Source organism: Takifugu flavidus, chromosome 16 (assembly GCF_003711565.1).
Source record: "Takifugu flavidus isolate HTHZ2018 chromosome 16, ASM371156v2, whole genome shotgun sequence".
Taxonomy (NCBI): domain Eukaryota; kingdom Metazoa; phylum Chordata; class Actinopteri; order Tetraodontiformes; family Tetraodontidae; genus Takifugu; species Takifugu flavidus.
The window spans coordinates 8,379,396-8,398,083 of NC_079535.1; the positions used below are offsets into that span (position 1 = coordinate 8,379,396).

Below are 18,688 nucleotides of genomic sequence, written 5' to 3' on the forward strand. Positions count from 1 at the left end.
GTGAGGACCTGCACACCCCGCACAAAGCGATAATTCAATGGAAAAAGCATTTTATTTTCTATTACAAGCATTTTCGGCTTTGTTCACACGGAGGAAATAAATGTGATGATGGTCGAATCGGTGTAGCGTATTTGGGTTTGTCTACTCAGTCGTGTGTTTGTAGGGTTTTAGCACCGAGGCCTGGTTGCGTAGCAGAGCCGTCTATGTGGGACTCCTCTCCCGGAGACACCTCCTCCTTTACGGCAAGTGAAACATGGCGGAGGGCGAGAAATCAGTAGACGGATTGGAGCTCAGCAAGGTATGTTTCTGGAATCGTGGATGGTACTGACAGTTCCAGTCGACGTTCGGGGTCAGAATATTTGGCAATGAGGCGTTAATTCCTTTACGCCTACGCGATTTTACTGCGCATTTAAATGGTTTCAGTTCACGAGGATAGCATTTGTTGTTAGCTGCTGAGCTAATTGCCCCCAAAATGGTCTAATTGTCTCTGTGGAATCCGTATTAAAATACTGTTTTTAACGTCTCCGTGTTGCCATAACAGCGAGGGAAATGCCACCGTTCTCTGCAGCATAATTCCTTTGTTTTAGCAGTGTTGTCCGGAATTGTCGCAAATTCCTGGATGCCAGTTGGGACGAGTGCATTTCTAACCTTGACATTTTTGTTTTAATCTCATGTGAATTCGACTTTTACCACCAGAGCTTTAACGCATTACGTCAAAGTTTTACAAAAAGGTGGTTCCCCAGCAAAAAGAGTAGATTATTCTGTGCTGCAAGTATATTCTTCACTAGGATAATTAAGTATTCCATAAAATTACAAATAAAATACACAACAAAATGATGCACAATCAATTGATTTCAATTTCTTAACTTGCATCTAACCAGGTGAGTGGTTAAAAAGTCTAATTATAGCCATAGATTAATTATTTTGCAAAATCTCTGTTAATAAAGGCATTTTAAACTATGTTTCTTAATTATTGTTATATATTTCTTCATAAAAATGATGCACATGCTCCCTCTCAATGAGTACGTACAATCCCTGTTTGTTCATTCTGCATAAAGTGCCACGTTTATTTATGCTGTAAAACTGTGAGGTGGAATTATCAGTATTTCAATATAATTTTTAAATCTTTGGGTATCTGTGCATTTGTACCCCAAATAATTGTCACAATTGTGGCACCTGTGCAAACATTTTTAAAATTCTGTCTCTGATATTTTTCTATCCATCCATCTACCTCGATAGATTTTCAGAGTAGTTAGAACGTTTTCAGGCTCTTCACCAGAATGGCCGTGAGGACAGAATTTTTGAAATGTTTGCAAGTTTATTCGAGAATAATACTTTTAGCTAGTGCTGAGTTGAAATGCCTTTGGCTGCAATCGTAGCCTTCAGTATTCTTGGGCATGACGCCACAAGCTGTGCATTCATGGATGAGGGCATATTCTGTTGTTCCTGCCTGCAGAGGCCTTTCTGGTTCTGTTAGATGAGATGAGATATAAATTGGTGAGGAGTCAGGGCTCTGTCTGGGTCACTCAAGACTTGTGTTTAACCTTTGCAATGTTTGTAGGTCATGATTATTACCGTGTTTAAAAAGAACCAGAGCAGCTGTTGTATGGTGGTGTCTCCAGGTTTGATATGAGGAGCTCATAAGTTGGGCTGACCTGTCAACTCCTCTTAAATTAATGTGGATTCTCTTTTTAATAAAGAAAAGTTTTGATACGAAGGGACAGCTGAAGTTTTTTCCTTTTTAAAAACCCCCCCAGAAATGTATGACCCCCAGTAGAATGTGGGGGAGGATGCTATGTAAAGCTCCATGTACAGTATAATGAAATAAATCAGGCAATTAGAAGGAATTTCTTTCACCTACCTGCTATAAGTTGACACAATGAGACTCCAACAGAAATGTTGCAAAATAAAGTAAAAATAGAGGAAGTGAAACCATGTCCCTGAGCGCATATTTTATATGGGCTTTGTACTCCATGAGGAAGAAGTGCTTATTTTGACTTTATTGCATATTCTGAAGAAAAATGTACACACTCCCAGAGTGACTACTGTGTACTCACATCCCCCCAGGTCAGGTCTGATGGCCAGCCTGGGGAAGAGTCTTGCTTATGGCAAACTTTTATTTTAATGGTTTTGACCTCATGCTTGGCTTCTACTCTGATTGGTATTTTCAGCTATGAGACATTAGACAGACAGGCGTGTGTCTTATTGAACCAAATTAACTTACTACAGCTGGTGCATCAAAGCTTAGAAACATCTCAAAGATGATCGAGGGAAATGGAAGACCGTTGCTATTGTTCACGTATCACAGCAAAAACGTCCTGTGATATATTATTCCGAAACAAGTTGTTTTTGTGGTGCAGGAATGGCTGGAAGCTGCAGACATCAGAGTGGAGCTGCTCCAATACCTGAAGGAGCAGGTGCCGCAGAATTTCTGTCTGAAGACGGAGCCCAGTCCTGAGGAGGAAGATGAGTTCATGCAGGTGGATCTCCTTCACCCTCTGGAGTGTTTCCTGTTTGGCGAAGATCCTCGGGAAGGCCTGGAGAAACTGAAGCAGGGCTGCTCTTCCCCCCAGCTCTGTGGACGCGTCTTCAAAGAGGGGGAGACTGTCTACTCTTGCAGGTCAGTGTACCGTAGGTTTCCAGCCAGAGAACCGTATTGATTGGACATTTATGTGTTGAAATAACAGATCTGCTTCCACTGTCCTTGCAGGGATTGTGCAATAGACCCCACTTGTGTCATGTGCATGGACTGTTTCCAAGGCAGCGTTCATAAAGGCCATCGTTACAAGGTTGAAGTCAAAGAAATGTTTCTACGTTAATGTGGAAAGAAATGGAACAAATGGAAATGTGTGCAATTTTTGTTTGTACTTTTTAAGAAGCATCCGTTTCCGACAATGCAATGTAACAGCAAACATGCCTGCAAAATATACTGTGGTAAAATCTATGTTGGTTTATTGTAAGCAAAACATGAAATGGAAAGTTTTATTGAAATGCACGATTGTATTCCCAGATGCACCCATCGTCAGGTGGAGGCTTCTGTGATTGTGGGGATGTGGAAGCCTGGAAGATTGGACCATATTGCTCTAAACACGACCCAGGGGCTGCTACTTCTATAGCAACAGTGAGTCATTTAATGGAGAGTGCAGAGGGAGGTGGGAGGGCCGTCTATGTCCCACTCTGTGTCAGTGAACCCCAGAGTGCTTATTTTCCCATCTCCGCTCCGGATGTCCATCATTTGCCTTTGGCTCTGGAACTTAAGAAGAACAGAACTCTGTTGACCTGCACCAACTGAGGAAATTTATTAGTAGATTAAAGCTCTTGGGAAAAGGATTTACCATGTGAAAGCTGGTGGACAAAGCTTCCAAAGCTTTTTTGAACTGTGTGAGGATGCATTTGTAGTTTCCCATTCAGAACCCATGTGAGTGCTGGTTGTTTGGGTTAGCTAATTTTCAGGCCTTTCTTTGCTGATGGTAACAATGTCTGCACTTCCTCTGATAAAATCACCCCAGGCTTTATTCGGACACACAGCCTGTCAACATGGTGACAGTAAACAGCAGGTGCTTCTGTAACAGAGAGCTCGCTGGTATCAGCCGCACCAGACCTGAACCTGTGATCAACAAGCAGCCGCACCTTTTACCCGGGAACAGCATTTCCACTGCCCACATTCAGTTTCGCTTTCCTCAGTGGAGATTTTACTGCCTTTTCTCACACAGCTGAGGCATTTAGAGGCTAGTTTAAGTACACAGACAGTGTTTGGTTTGTGTGACAAAATGTCAAAGATTGTATTAAATACTTTGCTGCAGTTGGGAATGTTTGTCCATCTTGAACTTTCTATAAACTTTCCTGCCTGTATAGCTGTTATGAACACAAACTATTCACTTCCTTTTTATATTTCGGGGTTAGTGCTGGTGACACAGGAAACAAAAAATTATTTGTTAAAACAAACCAGCTCAGAATAGTGGCTTTCTGGTGTTTAAGAATCGTTTTCCATGTAATTAAGCAGTTTTATATTGGATTAAATATATTAATGCCACGTAATCAGATGCTTTGTTTATTTTGTCATATCTGACATTATTAAAGTGTTCAACTGTGTCCCATGTGTTTCCAGGATGAGGGTTCTTTGGAGCCAGAGTTGTACGAGCGTGCTGAAAAGCTGTTCCGGGAACTGCTGCCCTATGTCACGGATTTGCTATTGTGGGAGGAGAACTCGGAGTTGCCGGTGGAACTCCAGCCACAGTATGATTCATGAAAACTTCACACAGACACGGCAATTTTAAACCACTCAGACTGCATTAATCATGTCTCTCTCAATCCACATAGGACAAAAGACAATGTGTACTACTGTGTCCTGTACAATGATGAGCACCACTCATTTGACCACGTCATCTACACACTGCAGCGCTCCATCAACTGTGAAGAAGTTGTAGCTCAAATACACACATCGGTTATTGACAAGGAGGTATATTTGGTTTTTCCATGCACTTCCCTTGGTATTCTATTCTTGTAGACCATACTGTATATAACATATGTCATATAGGGGCAAATATAGAAACTCTTAACCGTTGCACAGGGTCGACGCGCAGTAAAGATGGGAGCTCTTCGTTCCTGTCAACATACAAAGGACCTGATCAAGGTAAATGGCACTAAGAGCATATTTAGGAAATGAAAATGTACATTAAAAGGGGTCCAACCTATTTGCCACTGCTGTGTAACAGTCCAACTCGGAGCACATTTCCCTGCAACCGCTCCGTGTAGAAATCCTTCACTCGGCAGTGATGGCTCATCAAACGTTTGCCCTGCGCCTCGGCTCCTGGTTCCAAAAGATCATTGGCTACTCAGGTGCCGCCCTCAAATCACAGAATAGTTAATAGATATGAATCCTTACATTCCGGAGCCTATCTGTTCATAAGTGTGTGAACTTCCATTGGTTTTTGCTCAGCTGGATTCAGGCAGGCCTTCTGTCAGGTGGCGCTAGATAATAACACGGGCAGTGACCAGCCGTGCCTCATCAGCAGACTCATGCTCCACGATGCCAGAATGTTCAAAGGCAAGGGACCTGATGTTCACCCAAGCTCGATTCCATCTCAGTCACATGTGATATTAACATAATTATTTTCTCAAGGGGCTCGGAAGATAGTGCATGAACTGATTTTCTGCAGCATGCTGATGGAGACCGAGTTCAAAAGAATTTTTGCACTTGAGTTCACAAAGGTAAGAAAAGTGAAGTATTGTAAAGAGACGAATCCACGTGCTGAAATCAACACGTCCCGTCTTCATGTTTTCAGCACTTTACGCAGCTACAAAAAGACTTCATAAATGATGACCATGAGAAGAGTGTATCCATCACAGCGCTGTCGGTCCAGATTTTCACTGTGCCCACACTGGTAAGTGTTGCTGGCGGTCTGGCTAGCATTGCATGTCATTTTCCAGGACGTTAATGGTTATCTTTCTTCTCTCTCTCACACGGTATCTGTTCTTAAGGCTAGACAGTTGATCGAGGAGGCCAACGTCATCAAAGTAATTGTTGACACAGTCATGGAATTGCTCCGAGAACATCTGGATGCCAGTAACCACTTCTTCTTCCCCGGCTACAGCCCGGACAAGTTTTCTCGTATCCGGCTAATCTTCCATGACCTCAGGTCATTAAATACAGCGCAAATGAACCAACCTTATTTATTGTCTTTATCTAAATCAAAATATGATCATGTCTCTCTCAGGTACATCCTGATCAGTAAACCCTCAGTGTGGACTGAAGAACTGCGGACACAGTTTGTAGAAGGCTTCAAAGTATTTCTGAAGCTTCTCAAATGCATGCAGGTAAATAATGTTTCTGATCATTTCCTTTGTTAAGGTGTGTGATATTAAGACTTTACATCATGGTCCTTTTTCTTTATAAGGGCATGGAGGAAGTCAAACGGCAGTTTGGTCAACACATTGCATTAGAACCGGAATGGGAAGCAGGCTTTTATCTTCAGATCCAGCTCCGCCACATCCTTGCCATGTTTCAAGACTGGTGTTCCTCTGATGTGAGTCTGGTTCCTCCTCTGTTGTTAAGCTGTCCCAAACCTTGAACTCTTTTACCTTCGAAGCACGAGATGGAAAAATAAATAAAAAATACTGTGGCTGAATATTTTTCTTGCTCCCCATAGGATGAGATCTTAACACTCGCGTTTAAAGAATGCCATAAAGTCTTGATGCAGTGCACTAATCAGCCCTTCCAACAAGAATCTGTTGACTACTACATGTGTAAACACATCCTCAATGTCCGGCCGTACAAAGTATCTCAGCAGCCTGTCAGCATACACCTGCCCATCACCAGGCTGCTAGCTGGTAGGAACACCAACATTCAAACTCTTGAAATAATTCAGTTTGGTTTTTTTAGCTGTCTGCTTAAGTACTTTGTACATCCACAGGCTTGTATCTTCTTTTGTGCAGAATGGGGGCCATTAACCAGGTGGAAGTAAGCACGCCCGTACGTGTCTGTTGGGTTTTTCTCAGTGAATGATCATTAAGTGTAGTTTTTGTTGCAGATGAGTTTGGACTACACTCAGCTAGCAGAGCCTGCGTTACGCTGCGTGGTTTTGGCTGCACAGGTATCTGCTGAAATGTGGCGAAGAAATGGGCTTTCACTGGTCAGCCAGGTACATTCAATCATTTTCATACTTGGTTGTATTCTTGTCATTCTGTATTATGAATTTTCCTCATGAGTTAATGCATCCATGCACGCTCATGTGGGCAGGTCTACTACTACCAGGATGTAAAATGCAGGGACGAGATGTATGACAAGGACATTCTCATGCTTCAGGTTTGTTGCAGTCCAACACGATTGTTGTCCCCGTGACTTATTCCTAAACACGTATTCTGAACTATGTTATAAATGATTTACAGATTGCTGCCTCCAGGATGGAGCCCAACCACTTTCTCATGTGGATCCTGTTGAGATTTGAACTGTTTGATCACTTCAATGGAAATTTTTCAAGCAAAGACCAAGTAATCACTTTTGGTTTCATGTTAAAAACAATGTGTTGCTAATTGCTGCTGTAATTACTGATTGAATGGAACCTATTTTGCAGGATGAACTCTTTCAGTGGAATCGTTTGATTGAAGAGATGCTGTATCTCCTCATCGTGATTATCGGTATAATCTGCCAGTAAAAATAGAAAAGATGTTTGGTTGGAAATGGGAACGCACATTCGTGGCTGAACAGTGTTGTTTTTCAGGTGAACGCTATGTGCCTGGTGTCAGTTATGTGACCAAAGAAGATGTGACAATGAGGGAGGTTATTCACCTGCTGTGCATTGAGCCAATGGCTCATAGTAGCCTGGTCAAGGGTCTACCAGAGAATGTAAGCTACCAATTTAATTACACCTTTCATTCATAAAGAGTTGCAACATCTAAAGAATCATTATCTTTGCAGGAATATCATGAAACGGGCCTAGAGTCTGTAATTACCAAAGTTGCCACCTTCAAGTATGTAAAGCCCGAAAGGTTTACGTTTTTGTTTTTGATGTAGTCATTTGTGAGTGAGTATCTTCTGCATCTTTTCCTAGAAAACCGGGAGTTTCTGGTCATGGATTATATGAAGTGAAAAAGGAGTGTCTAGTAGAATTTAATCCTTTCTTCTATCACTATTCAAGAATTCAACACAGCAAGGTGTGATAGTGGCTCACCGTGGTTCTAAAAGTTAAATACGCCAACTTTTGAAATATTTATTTCATGACTTTCTCATTTCTTTTACTTGTTTTGCAGGCTGAAGAGTCCCAGAAAAAAAGGAGAGCTCAGGAGTGTAATGATAAAGGTGATCCAAACTTTGCCCTAAATAGGCAATCGCGCAGGCAGATGTGAGAATCTTTAACATGTGCTGTTCCTCCCCTCTGCATTTATCAGCGCTGTGTCCTCCAGTCCCCCCGGCCTTCTGTCCAGCTTTCTCCAGTGTAGTTCATTTGCTCCATTGTGACATTTTCATCCACATCCTGAGACGTGTCCTGCAAAAAGCTACGGAAGATCGGACAGAAGCCATGGTCCAGCGAGTACGTGCTCCATGCGTTGACTTTATTGGGTTTGCCTGTCTTTGCAGCAACACAATTGATGTGTCTGTATCATGCAGGCCCTGCACCTAATAGGTCAGGCTCTTCTTGAAGAGAAAACACAGCTGGAAGACAGGACTGTGGAGGACGTAACCTTTGATTTTACCCTGAAGGCACGAAGTAAGTGAAAGCGATGTCATTTGTTCATGTAAAAAAAACATTGCAGTGCTCAGAGCTTTGGTTGGATTTTGTGATGTACAATAAATACTTTTCAGAAATTGGTTCAGAACATGGCAAGTCGGTGTTCCATATGCTGTCAAGGCTTAAGGAAGTTCCTTCTCTTGAAGCTCAGAAAGACATGGTCAAATGGCTCCTGCAGGTAAACTAATCACGTCGTTAGGTTCATTTCTGACCCCTTACATTTTCAAATTATGGTTTTATTTTTTGCTAGATGTTTGAAATCGTTAAGTGCCTTAGAGACAAGTCTAGTCCAACGGCCTCAGTGAGCGTGGAGCCAGCCAAGCCCGAGGAGGTAAATATGCTAATACAGTTGAGACTAAAATGATATACATGAGTCACTATCCCCAGGCTGTAGCATCCCAACCAAAGTCTTAGACGTGAAAATAGAGCAACATGACTAACGGTGTGCTCTGACGGACTACAGCGTGCGCAGGACAAAGAAAAAGCTGAGCGCAAGAGGAAGGCAGAGGCAGCCAAACTCCACCGACAGAAAATCATGGCCCAGATGTCAGCAATGCAGAAAAACTTTATTGAGTCCAACAAGATGCTTTATGAAAACATGCCAGAGAGTGGACAGCAGGGTGAGTCCACTCCAGCTTCTGAGAGGTGAGGTGGGCCTGTTTAAAAATGGCGTTTGTTGGCTTGACATCAAGTCCAAAACTTGAGTTTGACTAACTAGTTTGCTTTGACTCCTCCAGCTGTGCGATGGCGCAAATGGACCTGTGTGTAGCCATCGGTCCGCACAGGGGCTCCACTCCTGCTGAAAGGGAGGTGCTCACCTGCATTCTTTGCCAAGAAGAACAGGAAGTAGGAGCCAAGGCCCAGGCTATGGTACTGACTGCATGTGTCCAGAGGTCTACAGTGTTGACGCAATGCAGAGGAAAAATTCCCGTCAGTAGTGCAGATGGTCAGTGTTGAGTCACTTCTAGGACAAATAATCTGTTATTTCATGGTGAAAAGGCAGCGTTTTTATTGTGTCTTAAAGGGGTGGGCCCATATCCACTGTTTATGTCACCATACCTGGCACTTGGGACGCACACTGGCAGCTGTGGACACGTCATGCATGCCACGTGTTGGCAGAAGTGAGTCATTGCACAACAAAATCTGACTTTTCTTGGAGACTCCGCTGACATTTTATTTATCTGTGCCTCCCAGATATTTTGAAGCTGTTCAGAATACGTCAAGAAACCGACTCCATGCAGAGATGATCATTGATCTCGAGAATGGGGAGTACTTGTGTCCCCTGTGCAAATCTCTGTGCAATACAGTCATTCCCCTCATCCCACTGGAACCACTGACATTTAACTAGTGAGTCCAAATGACCCTCTTCAGACCACTCTGCAGTGATAACTAAAGTGATAACTAAAAACAAATTTCCCTTCCCATTTCCCCTGTGCAGTGAAAATGCAGAGATAATTGGGCAACATTTGACCCTGCATCGCTGGATCCAAATAATCTCCGCTAGGATTAAAGGACTGAAATCAGTCAGTCAGGATAATGGTGAGATTAGAGTCATCGTATCTCTTCACACCAGTAATAATCATAGACACAAACTTTCTTTATTATCTTAGTAATATGCTTCTAAATTCTGCAAATTGCCCAGATTAAAATCAAAATAGTTGATGTGAACAGATGTGCTAATTGATGATTTCCCGTATGCTGTAAAGATTGCACAACAGAGGACCGTAGTGCTGATGTTGATGCCTTGCTGGGGGGAGAAAGCCAACCAGATTATAGATCTATCCTGAGCTACGGGGTACAGGAACCGTGAGTGAAGCAGTTACTTCAGATTTGGCATCTCCCAAACACACTTCACATTGTGTAGCAGTCTAAATTTTCTGTCCCTGGTTGATTTAGGATGAAGTTCTCGGACAGCATAATGGAGATGCTTGGTGTGTGCGCCACCACAGTTCACAGGGTGGGACTGCAGACGGCGCCCAACGAGCTGTGCCCACGGGTACCACTAATGGCTTGGATCACGTGTGCTTTTACCATTCAAGCTATAGGTACTGTTAGAATGGGCTTTGTGCCACTAATTCTTTTTTATCATTTTCATTTTCCAAATCTATTTTCTTGCCATGGCAGAAAACATACTGCAAGAAGAGGAAAAACCCCTCTTTGGGTCCTTGCAGAACAGACAGGTGGGAAGCTGCAAGTCAAAATCTGTTACCAAATGCATTTCTGTCTCTGTCTCTGCATTTCTGAAGCAACATTTCTCCATTCCAGCTCGCAGGTCTGAAAGCCATTGTCCAGTTCTCAGCTGTTCAGAGACTGAAGTGCTCTCAGGCTGTTATTCAGAGCCACTTCAGTGAAATGTTGGCAGGTGTGTGGATGGTGGAGGCCATATCTTAGGGCACTGTGTTTAATTTGGACTTTGGTTCGACACGGACACTCATTCCTTTCAAATATCAGTAGTCTGGACATAACACCTGCCCCCATCTTCCACCTCTTTCCACAGTCCTGCTGCCAGTCATTCGCAGAGAGCACACTCCTTCTGTTTTGGATGTGGATTTCTTCCACCTCCTGGTACGTCCGGTGCAGGGGTTCCTTTTAAAATGTATAATTCTACATTATTGCCCTCTACCTTGCACAAGTCTTTAATCTGTAATCAAACAGGTTTCTTGCTTTGGGACTGAATGTTCCCGTGTATTTCTTCAGGTGGGGTTGGTGTTGTCTATTCCCTCTCTGTACCAGGAGGAGACTGTGGACCTGCAGCCATCTGCCGTCAGCTCCGCCTACAATCACATGCACATCCTGCATCTGGTCACCATGGCCCACATGCTGCAGATCCTCCTGTCCTCTACAGGTAGAGACGATGAAAGCTGCTATCTTACACCCTGATCTGAAAGCACAACAGATATCAAGTGTGCTGATTGTGGAGCAGTAAGCGTGGGGATGTATGGATTTGGACACTGGTGACATTTCTGTTTAGATTTCCCATCTGTTGCCGGAGGCGAGGAGACGGTGGAGGCGAGAGCAGCAGCAGAGCTGTGCAGCACTGTGTCACAACACACTGGGAGGTACAGCTTTTTCCGTTGGACAACATGCAGCATGTTAATCAAGCGTGGTATTTGTTTGATTTAGCTTCAGACGGTCTCCTTTGAACAAAGTGGACTGTTTTGCTTTTCAGACTGATCCCAGATGTGTCCAGCAGTTCTGTGGCAGAGAGAGTGAAGAAAGGAATTGAACCTTTCCTTCGCTGTGCTGCTCTCTTCTTCAATTGCCTGACAGGAGTCCATCCTCCAGAGGAACTCTTTAGTGCTGCTGGTTAGTCACGTAGAAGGTTTATGTCTCGATGTAGTGCTGAATAAAGCAATTAATAAAAGCTTCTGGCTCCTTGTAGTTACGCCACAAGGACAGAGGGAGGCGCTGTGCAACTATTTGGCTTTGCCCTCTAATCTGTTCCAGCTCTTCCAAGAGCACAGGGATGTTATTTCTCCCCTGTTACAGAGGTAGCTGGTGATTATTGAAGATCTCTCCCTGTGTTTTGATCAGTGAGAGATTTTTATGATGCTTATTTGTTTTCTTCTTAAGGTGGTGTAACATTTTAACTTTAAATAAGGCTCCAAAGGACAAATTCCAGACGGTCAGGTACATAGTAGCCTTTCTGTTACTCTTTTAACCTTTTTTTTTCTAAATTCAAAGACGTGATGTGATTTCTTTTGAAATATTTTTCTCTAGATATCCCCGGAGAAGAAATCGATTGATTGATCTCCCAGAGGATTACAGTGCTCTCCTTAATCAAGCCAGCCATTTCCAGTAAGCAGTTAAAGTTACATTTTAATGGAATTCCCACTGCAGCTGATTAACATCTTTACCTCCTGTGTGGTCTTCAGGTGTCCCAAGTCCACAGATGATGAGAAGAAGCATCCCACTCTGTGTCTGTTCTGTGGGGCCATGCTGTGTTCCCAGAGCTTCTGCTGTCTGAGCCAGGTGGATGGGGAGGATGTGGGGGCTTGCAACGCCCATGCTGCCAGTTGTGGAGCTGGAGTGGGAATGTTCCTCAGGTCAGTCAATTCTAGGCTTTATTTTTCAGTGTTTTAGCTTCTTTTTTTTAACATGTGCAAAAAGCGCACTGTAATAAGGATGGTTTTGTCTTGGACAGGGTGAGAGAGTGTGAAATCGTGCTAATGGCTAATACCACTCGAGGATGCACATACCCAGCGCCATACCTGGACGACTATGGAGAGACTGATCCTCATCTGGGGTAACCTATAGCTTTCTTCCTTGGTTAATGATACTTTTTATCTGTGCTGACATGCATTCATTTAATAACCCATCCCCCATCCCCCACTGCTAATCAACTGATGATTATCTGCAGCAGCTAATTTTGAGTTTCAAAATTGGGGAGAGGTTATATCATGTTTCTTTTTCATAACAAAATCAATTTGGATGTGGAAGATTTATATTTTTTGTATGCGTTCCATTAATTGTTCCTTCTTTGTTGGAACTGCCTATGATTTGCATTCTTCTCCTTCCTGTCTCGTTCGGTTGCAGGAGAGGCAACCCACTGCATCTTTGCCCTGAGCGCTACAGGAAGCTGAACCAGCTATGGCAGCACCATTGCATCCTGGAAGAGATCGCCCGCCGCCTCGAAGTGGTCAACGTTATGTTTGCTTTCGAGTGGCAGATGTTGTGATGAGCGCTCCAGCCACGGCGGGCAGCGGCCGGAGAAAACGAACTGAACTGAGCGCTCCATGACAAGAACATAAACCGTGTACAGTCCACAGACCGATCATCCAACCGTTGAGACACAAGAGGAGAGGCAGATAAAGAGGATGACACAAACCCATTTGGCCTTGTTTGATTATCTGCTGTGAGTTTTTTGACCAGTCTGCAACCACAATAAAGACTTACAACATACGTACAGTAACATGTTTTCAGTTTCTGTATTTCTTTTCTCTTATAAGCAATGCTGTGATGTCTTTGCTCTTTTCTATACTGAGTTGTATTTGACTGGTTTGCTGGTTTCATTACTCCAAGAATATGCATTCTTTTCAACGGTGACTGAAAAAGTCAGTATTCAGGGAGAAGATTCAGTTTATTTCAGATTTTTTTTTTTTTTTTTAGATGAAAACACCCATGTAATATATATATATATGTGGTAACAGCCACCAATGTTTGTAATTAATAAGCCTACTCTAGGTACCATTGCTGAGCAGATCAGAATGCTGTTTCATGAAAGACAGCCCAGTTAAAGCACATTTTGTGATCCTGTTGATGAAAGATATGTAATGTTTTTTGGGGGGGCCCATCTAATGTACACCTTTAAGTGTCACTCAAGAAAAAGAAATATGTGAATATAAAACTGGTTTTATTCCATCACTTTTAGGCAGGAAATAAAGTGAACGGTTCGTTTGCCCTGAATGCATCCGAGTGTGATGTCACAGTTTGAAAATGACCTCGTGGTTATGGTTCAGTATCATTTAAATTGTCCTTAATGTGGTTTCATCCATCAAGTAAAACTCCATGTCACCATAATAGGCCACCCTCTGTTATCTCAGCCAGCAGAAAAAGCAATTATCTTTTAATTTTAACTACAAACTGCCAAAAAACCCTGAAATCTATGAGCCTCCTTGTCTGCCCTGCGCTCTATAAATACTGAAAAACAGGCAGACGAGTCAGATATGCGATCACATCTAGCAGGGTTCCACACTGAGAGCAGCCCTCGGCAGGTTACAGGGTCCAGCCTCCAGGAAAGGTATTTTTAATAAGAGCAGGGTGGCGTTGATGAGGCACATGACACGTAGTGACAGCTCCGATACTAGTTAATGATTGGTTTTAGGCCTCTCACTGCAAAACCTAATGAAGGTTAAGGCCAACTCAGCGCTATGTGGACAACCAAACCCCCTGAACTCAACCGCTACGTCATCTACCCTTCATCAAGTGGTCATTTTCATGGTAAAACTGAAAGGTGAGTGAACCTTCTTTGGACAACTGTTGCTAAAACACCATATCCAGGCAACACGATATTGTAAACACCTGCACAGTTCAGGTTACAGTACAGAGAAGTACGTTTACGGTTGATGAATTCTGGATGGAGACCCCGGGGTCAGCTGGCGTCGGGCGTTTGCTTGCAGGGAAGGTTGTCAGGCCCGTAATGCGCTTTGGAGCTGCAGGGGACGTTAATGTTGGGGTCTCCGTTGGTGGCCGTGTCGATCTGGTTGCATTTGCCGAGGTTTTTGATGATGTTCAGGTTGATCCGGGCCGTTTCCATCAAGCTGTTCTCCAGCAGCCAGCCTTCGGATTCAGAGTTGGGGTCGCCGTGCTTCAGCACATTCTCCAGGGAGGTCTGAAGGAAGCGGACCCCTGTTAACACGGAGAGCTGGAACAAGACAGACGGACACGTTTGACACGGAATCTGAGGCAAACCACCATCCATCCATCCATCCATCCATCCATCCATCCATCCATCCATCCCTCATCCGTCGTCCGTCCGTCCGTCCGTCCGTCCGTCCGTCCGTCCGTCCGTCCGTCCGTCCGTCCGTCCTCCATCCATCCATCCATCCATCCATCTTCTGTAATCTGATATTTAATCCTAATTAGGGTCAAAGGGCACTTGGAGTCTATCCCAGGACTCACTAGTTGAGAGACAGGACACCAATCAGCCTAATGCTCATGTTCTTGGTGTGTGGAAGGATCCCCACACAGACTTCCTGCTGTAAGAAAAGTTCCCCATTTTATGAAGAGAGTTCATGACACGTTCAGTCGTGGTGGCCTACAGATAATAACCACATGGATTTATGGAAGGATTAGCACTAGCGTGCGCTAAGTGTGGAGGCAGGGACGTGATCATGTCTCCACCTTCACAGTTGACATTCAAAGAAACAACAGGGATTATTTCTCATTTGCTGTGAGACAAGGGAGGATTTCCTCAAGGGCCTCACCTCAAACAGCCAGGTGATGAGGACGGTGAGCCCGATGGACTGCATGATGTGGGTGTAGTGCTCCAGCAGGGCCTGGCGGCAGCCTTTCATCCACAGGTTCAGGATCTCCGTCTGGTGCTCGTAGTTGAAGTGGGCCGAGTTGTTGGTGATGTGCTGCTGGATGCAGGGACGAGGGGAGAAGGTGTTGCAGCAGCTGAACGGAACACCATCCATCAGGTACCTCCCCTCGACGTTGCTCCTCAACCGGCTACAAACCAGGAAGAGGAAGGGTCGGAGACGTTTAGACATTTTTCCATTTCCTTTGATGTGTCAGTAGCAACATTAAAATGAGAACGATGATGACAGATTGATGAGCATTTTTATGATCACTTAGCTTACACTTACTCCACCACCTCTTTTTTGGACATGTCCAGGTAACGGCTGCTGATCCACTGGATTTGAAACCAGTCCTTATAGCCGTTGTTTCCGCAGCACTGGAACTCAATCTGCAGCATGTCCACGGTGCGTTTCAGGAAGCACCGACCCGGCGTGTCGGTGTCCTTGTAGAACTTCATGGCCTCCGCCAACCCCTGGTTCAGTGACTCCTCCAGCTCCCCGCGCATGCTGTAACACATCAGCGCCCCCGCCAGCACGCAGAAGGTGAAGAAGAAGGTGCAGATGATGTAGGGCAGCAAAATCAGCTTCCAGCGCAGGAACTTGGTGCTGTCCACGCAGTCGTAGCAGATCTTCCCACCCAGGAAGTTTATGGCACAGGCGATGAGGCCCACAGCGATCAGCATGTTGGGCACATACTGGATGGCTCGCTGAGCCATCAGCTCCTCACGCTTGATGAGCTCCACCTTGAGGTAGATCCCCAGACTGAACAGGATGACCCCCGTCACCACTGAGATCCAGTTCAGGATCCAAAGCAGCTGGGCCAGCTTGTCCCTCTTGGTCTTGGTAAACTTCACTTTCAAGACCGCCATGGCTTATATCTCCACCCGCAAGTAGATCTGTCTGGGGGGGGGGCAAGTGAAGGTGGGCTGCAGATAAGGCTGAGTAGAGGAACAGGTTATGCTCCAGGGGGTGTGCAAGACAGAGAGGGGGGCGTTCTCTGAAGGGTTCTAAGCAGATTAGCCTGGTAGTCAGCATGGAGATCTTGTGGACGCTGCATTCTGGTTGCACCGTTACTCTCTGCAAGAGGATAAAAGAATAAAAACAGATGAAACAACAACACGATCACGCAAAAACAGAACAGAAAACGGGGAAAATACACCCGAATGAATCGAGGCCCGCTGAAACTGCACGACAGAGCGGTTGTTGCACTTCTGTCGGTTTAACAAACGGAATACGGACCTGATCTTCGTCTTCAGCCACCCTGAGACTCTGTTGCCATTCCGCTTGGATTTGTCTGGTGTCCTTCCCACAGGCGGGCAGATCCAGTGGCCAGAGGAGCGTGGCTGTGGGGCCACATGCAGCACGGCGGCAGACACGGCAGAATCACAGAGTGACGAGTAGGCCAGTCCTGACCCACCTACTAATCCCCTTTAATCATTAATCATCCCTGGGCCTCCATGAGGGATTTGGACCTACCTTCTGTCACCTGCACAAATCTGCACACTGTCACTGAGAAAGTGAACCACGGTTGTTGTGGGTTGGTGCTAAACAACTCTAGTAACTCTAAAAGGACGCTCCACACGCCGTGGCTCTGACCTCAAAACTGGCCTCATCTAGAAACCAGAGGATGCCTAAACAAACACACACATGCACACCATCATCATAACACCAGACTCATGTAGACAATCGTATCAAATTGGCTTTTGCTCCCATTGCTGGCTGAATCAGACTGAAGGTTGTAACTTGTGTGTTGACCAGTGGGTTGTGATGTTATATCAGACTCCTGCTTTGCTCGCGTGTGAACTGCTCCTCAACACACACACACACACACACACACACACACCACACACACACACACACACAACACACACACACACACACACACACAGTTTAATCACTGGTCCTGTGATCTAAAGAAGACACGTCTTTGAGATTCCCCCCATTTTTTCTGAGCAAACTGAAGGACAAAATGCTCCGCTAACTGGTTTTGATGAATTAAAATGAAGCTATCGAGGATGATTATCATGCTAACGGAGCAGTTAACCCTCCCATAGATCACATTACCGCCATTGTTTCAGCCATAATCGTCTGCAAGTGACACTAATGGATCACTTTGTCTCGAGAAGCTCATCTGGCTAAAGGAATAATCATTCTCGATCTCACACTATGATCTATTTTAGCAGAGATTTTTTAATGGCAGATCAGAAAGTTGCCTGTTTTCTCACCAACGAGAAAGAGAGATGAGACTGACTGAGGACGGCTGCCCTGCCTCAGGTTGCAAAAGGCTTTGAAACTAATAACCGAGCTCTGGAGCAGATGTTTCCTGCAGCTGCATATTCCCTGGACCAGACACACTCTGGGAGTGATCTAGTCCCTGAGGATGCTTGAAACACACAGTTGAGTATTTTGGCTTTATAGCATTTATTTTGGTTAAATGAATTAGCCTTTGTGTTATTTTTCTTAATGTCTCTGGGAATATCTCCACTTAAATGCCTAACCAAGATGGACATTTACTCTCTGGGAAGGGTGTTGTCTTCCCTTGTCCTGACCACAATGTAACACTAGAGGGAGCTATACACCCCATTCGGCAGTGTATGCATCACAAATGAAGTTTGTTTGTCTGAGCAAATGTCTTGTGTTGGATACTGTCCGCAGAGAATTTGGCCTGCTTGAAGTCGTGGCTGCAGCTCTTTGGTGCAGTGCTCCGGCTCTGCAGCATCAAACCCAGCTTTGTGCTCTCCGGTGTCTCCAGGAAGAGCTGCTCAAAGGCAAAACAGGACACCGGATGACCGTGTGCGCTCTGTAGAGTTTCGTGTTTTGCGAAATATTTGAAAATAAGAAAGAAAAAGGTGCCTTGTATTTTTTTCAGTTTTAGCAAGGTTACGGAAAAGGAACTCAGGCCTTGGCAATTAGAGCTTCCACGCAGAGTAAAATGCAAATGTCCATTAGCAGAATGCTAATTGCCAGGCATGTTTAGTGAAGGTGTGTGCGGGTTGTAAGCTGAATAATCAGTGTTTATGCAGTGGCCCAACATAATTGCATGTCAGTGCTGCTGCTGTGCTCTGCAGGAGCCGGGCACAGGTGTGTGTACCCACAGTGGGACATCTTAGCTGCGGGGAGATGGAGGCGATTCAGGAAGTGAAGTGACACATTGGCTCCTTTTAAGCGTGCAGCAGTCGCTCATCCATGACCCCCCCACGCATGGGTTGGGGGTGTATAATGCGTGACTGTGAGCACACCTCCGTCCGTCTGTGTTGTGCTGATCACCGCTGGGCTTCAGGGATCCTAGCTCATGCCCCAAGCCGATGCGCCAAAATGGTCACTAGAACAAAAGTTAATGTGCATAAGATTGTAGGAATGGTGCCTATAAATAAATAGAAATGGCCAAATGTCACTTGAATTAAAATGCAATAACAGAGGGCAATTTATATTCTATAC

The 18,688-nt window shown here is 44.7% G+C and overlaps 2 protein-coding genes across 2 annotated transcripts; one reads left to right on the top strand and one right to left on the bottom strand.

Moving 5' to 3' along the window:
• The first annotated feature begins 5 nt into the window (after positions 1-5).
• On the top strand, positions 6-13,140 carry ubr1 (ubiquitin protein ligase E3 component n-recognin 1). Its single transcript, XM_057058157.1, has 47 exons — positions 6-298; positions 2,361-2,620; positions 2,711-2,789; positions 3,011-3,121; positions 4,109-4,236; positions 4,321-4,459; positions 4,571-4,633; positions 4,716-4,839; positions 4,940-5,047; positions 5,123-5,211; positions 5,286-5,384; positions 5,482-5,639; positions 5,718-5,817; positions 5,898-6,026; positions 6,150-6,330; positions 6,414-6,460; positions 6,531-6,641; positions 6,740-6,805; positions 6,889-6,990; positions 7,074-7,137; positions 7,221-7,345; positions 7,418-7,470; positions 7,551-7,653; positions 7,750-7,798; positions 7,888-8,030; positions 8,108-8,207; positions 8,303-8,406; positions 8,479-8,559; positions 8,692-8,873; positions 8,966-9,174; positions 9,253-9,349; positions 9,423-9,575; positions 9,667-9,767; positions 9,935-10,034; positions 10,125-10,273; positions 10,353-10,408; positions 10,494-10,590; positions 10,726-10,793; positions 10,926-11,073; positions 11,200-11,287; positions 11,398-11,534; positions 11,611-11,719; positions 11,802-11,858; positions 11,949-12,026; positions 12,104-12,274; positions 12,373-12,474; positions 12,765-13,140. Exons 1-47 carry the CDS (start codon positions 254-256, stop codon positions 12,904-12,906), a joined length of 5,205 nt encoding a protein of 1,734 aa, XP_056914137.1. The 5' UTR covers positions 6-253; the 3' UTR covers positions 12,907-13,140.
• A 424-nt stretch (positions 13,141-13,564) lies between these two features.
• Positions 13,565-16,744, bottom strand: prph2la (peripherin 2-like a). Its single transcript, XM_057058168.1, has 4 exons — positions 16,490-16,744; positions 15,539-16,327; positions 15,155-15,401; positions 13,565-14,592 (listed from the first exon to the last, which is right to left on the bottom strand). Exons 2-4 carry the CDS (start codon positions 16,117-16,119, stop codon positions 14,320-14,322), a joined length of 1,101 nt encoding a protein of 366 aa, XP_056914148.1. The 5' UTR covers positions 16,120-16,327; positions 16,490-16,744; the 3' UTR covers positions 13,565-14,319.
• Positions 16,745-18,688: the final 1,944 nt, after the last annotated feature.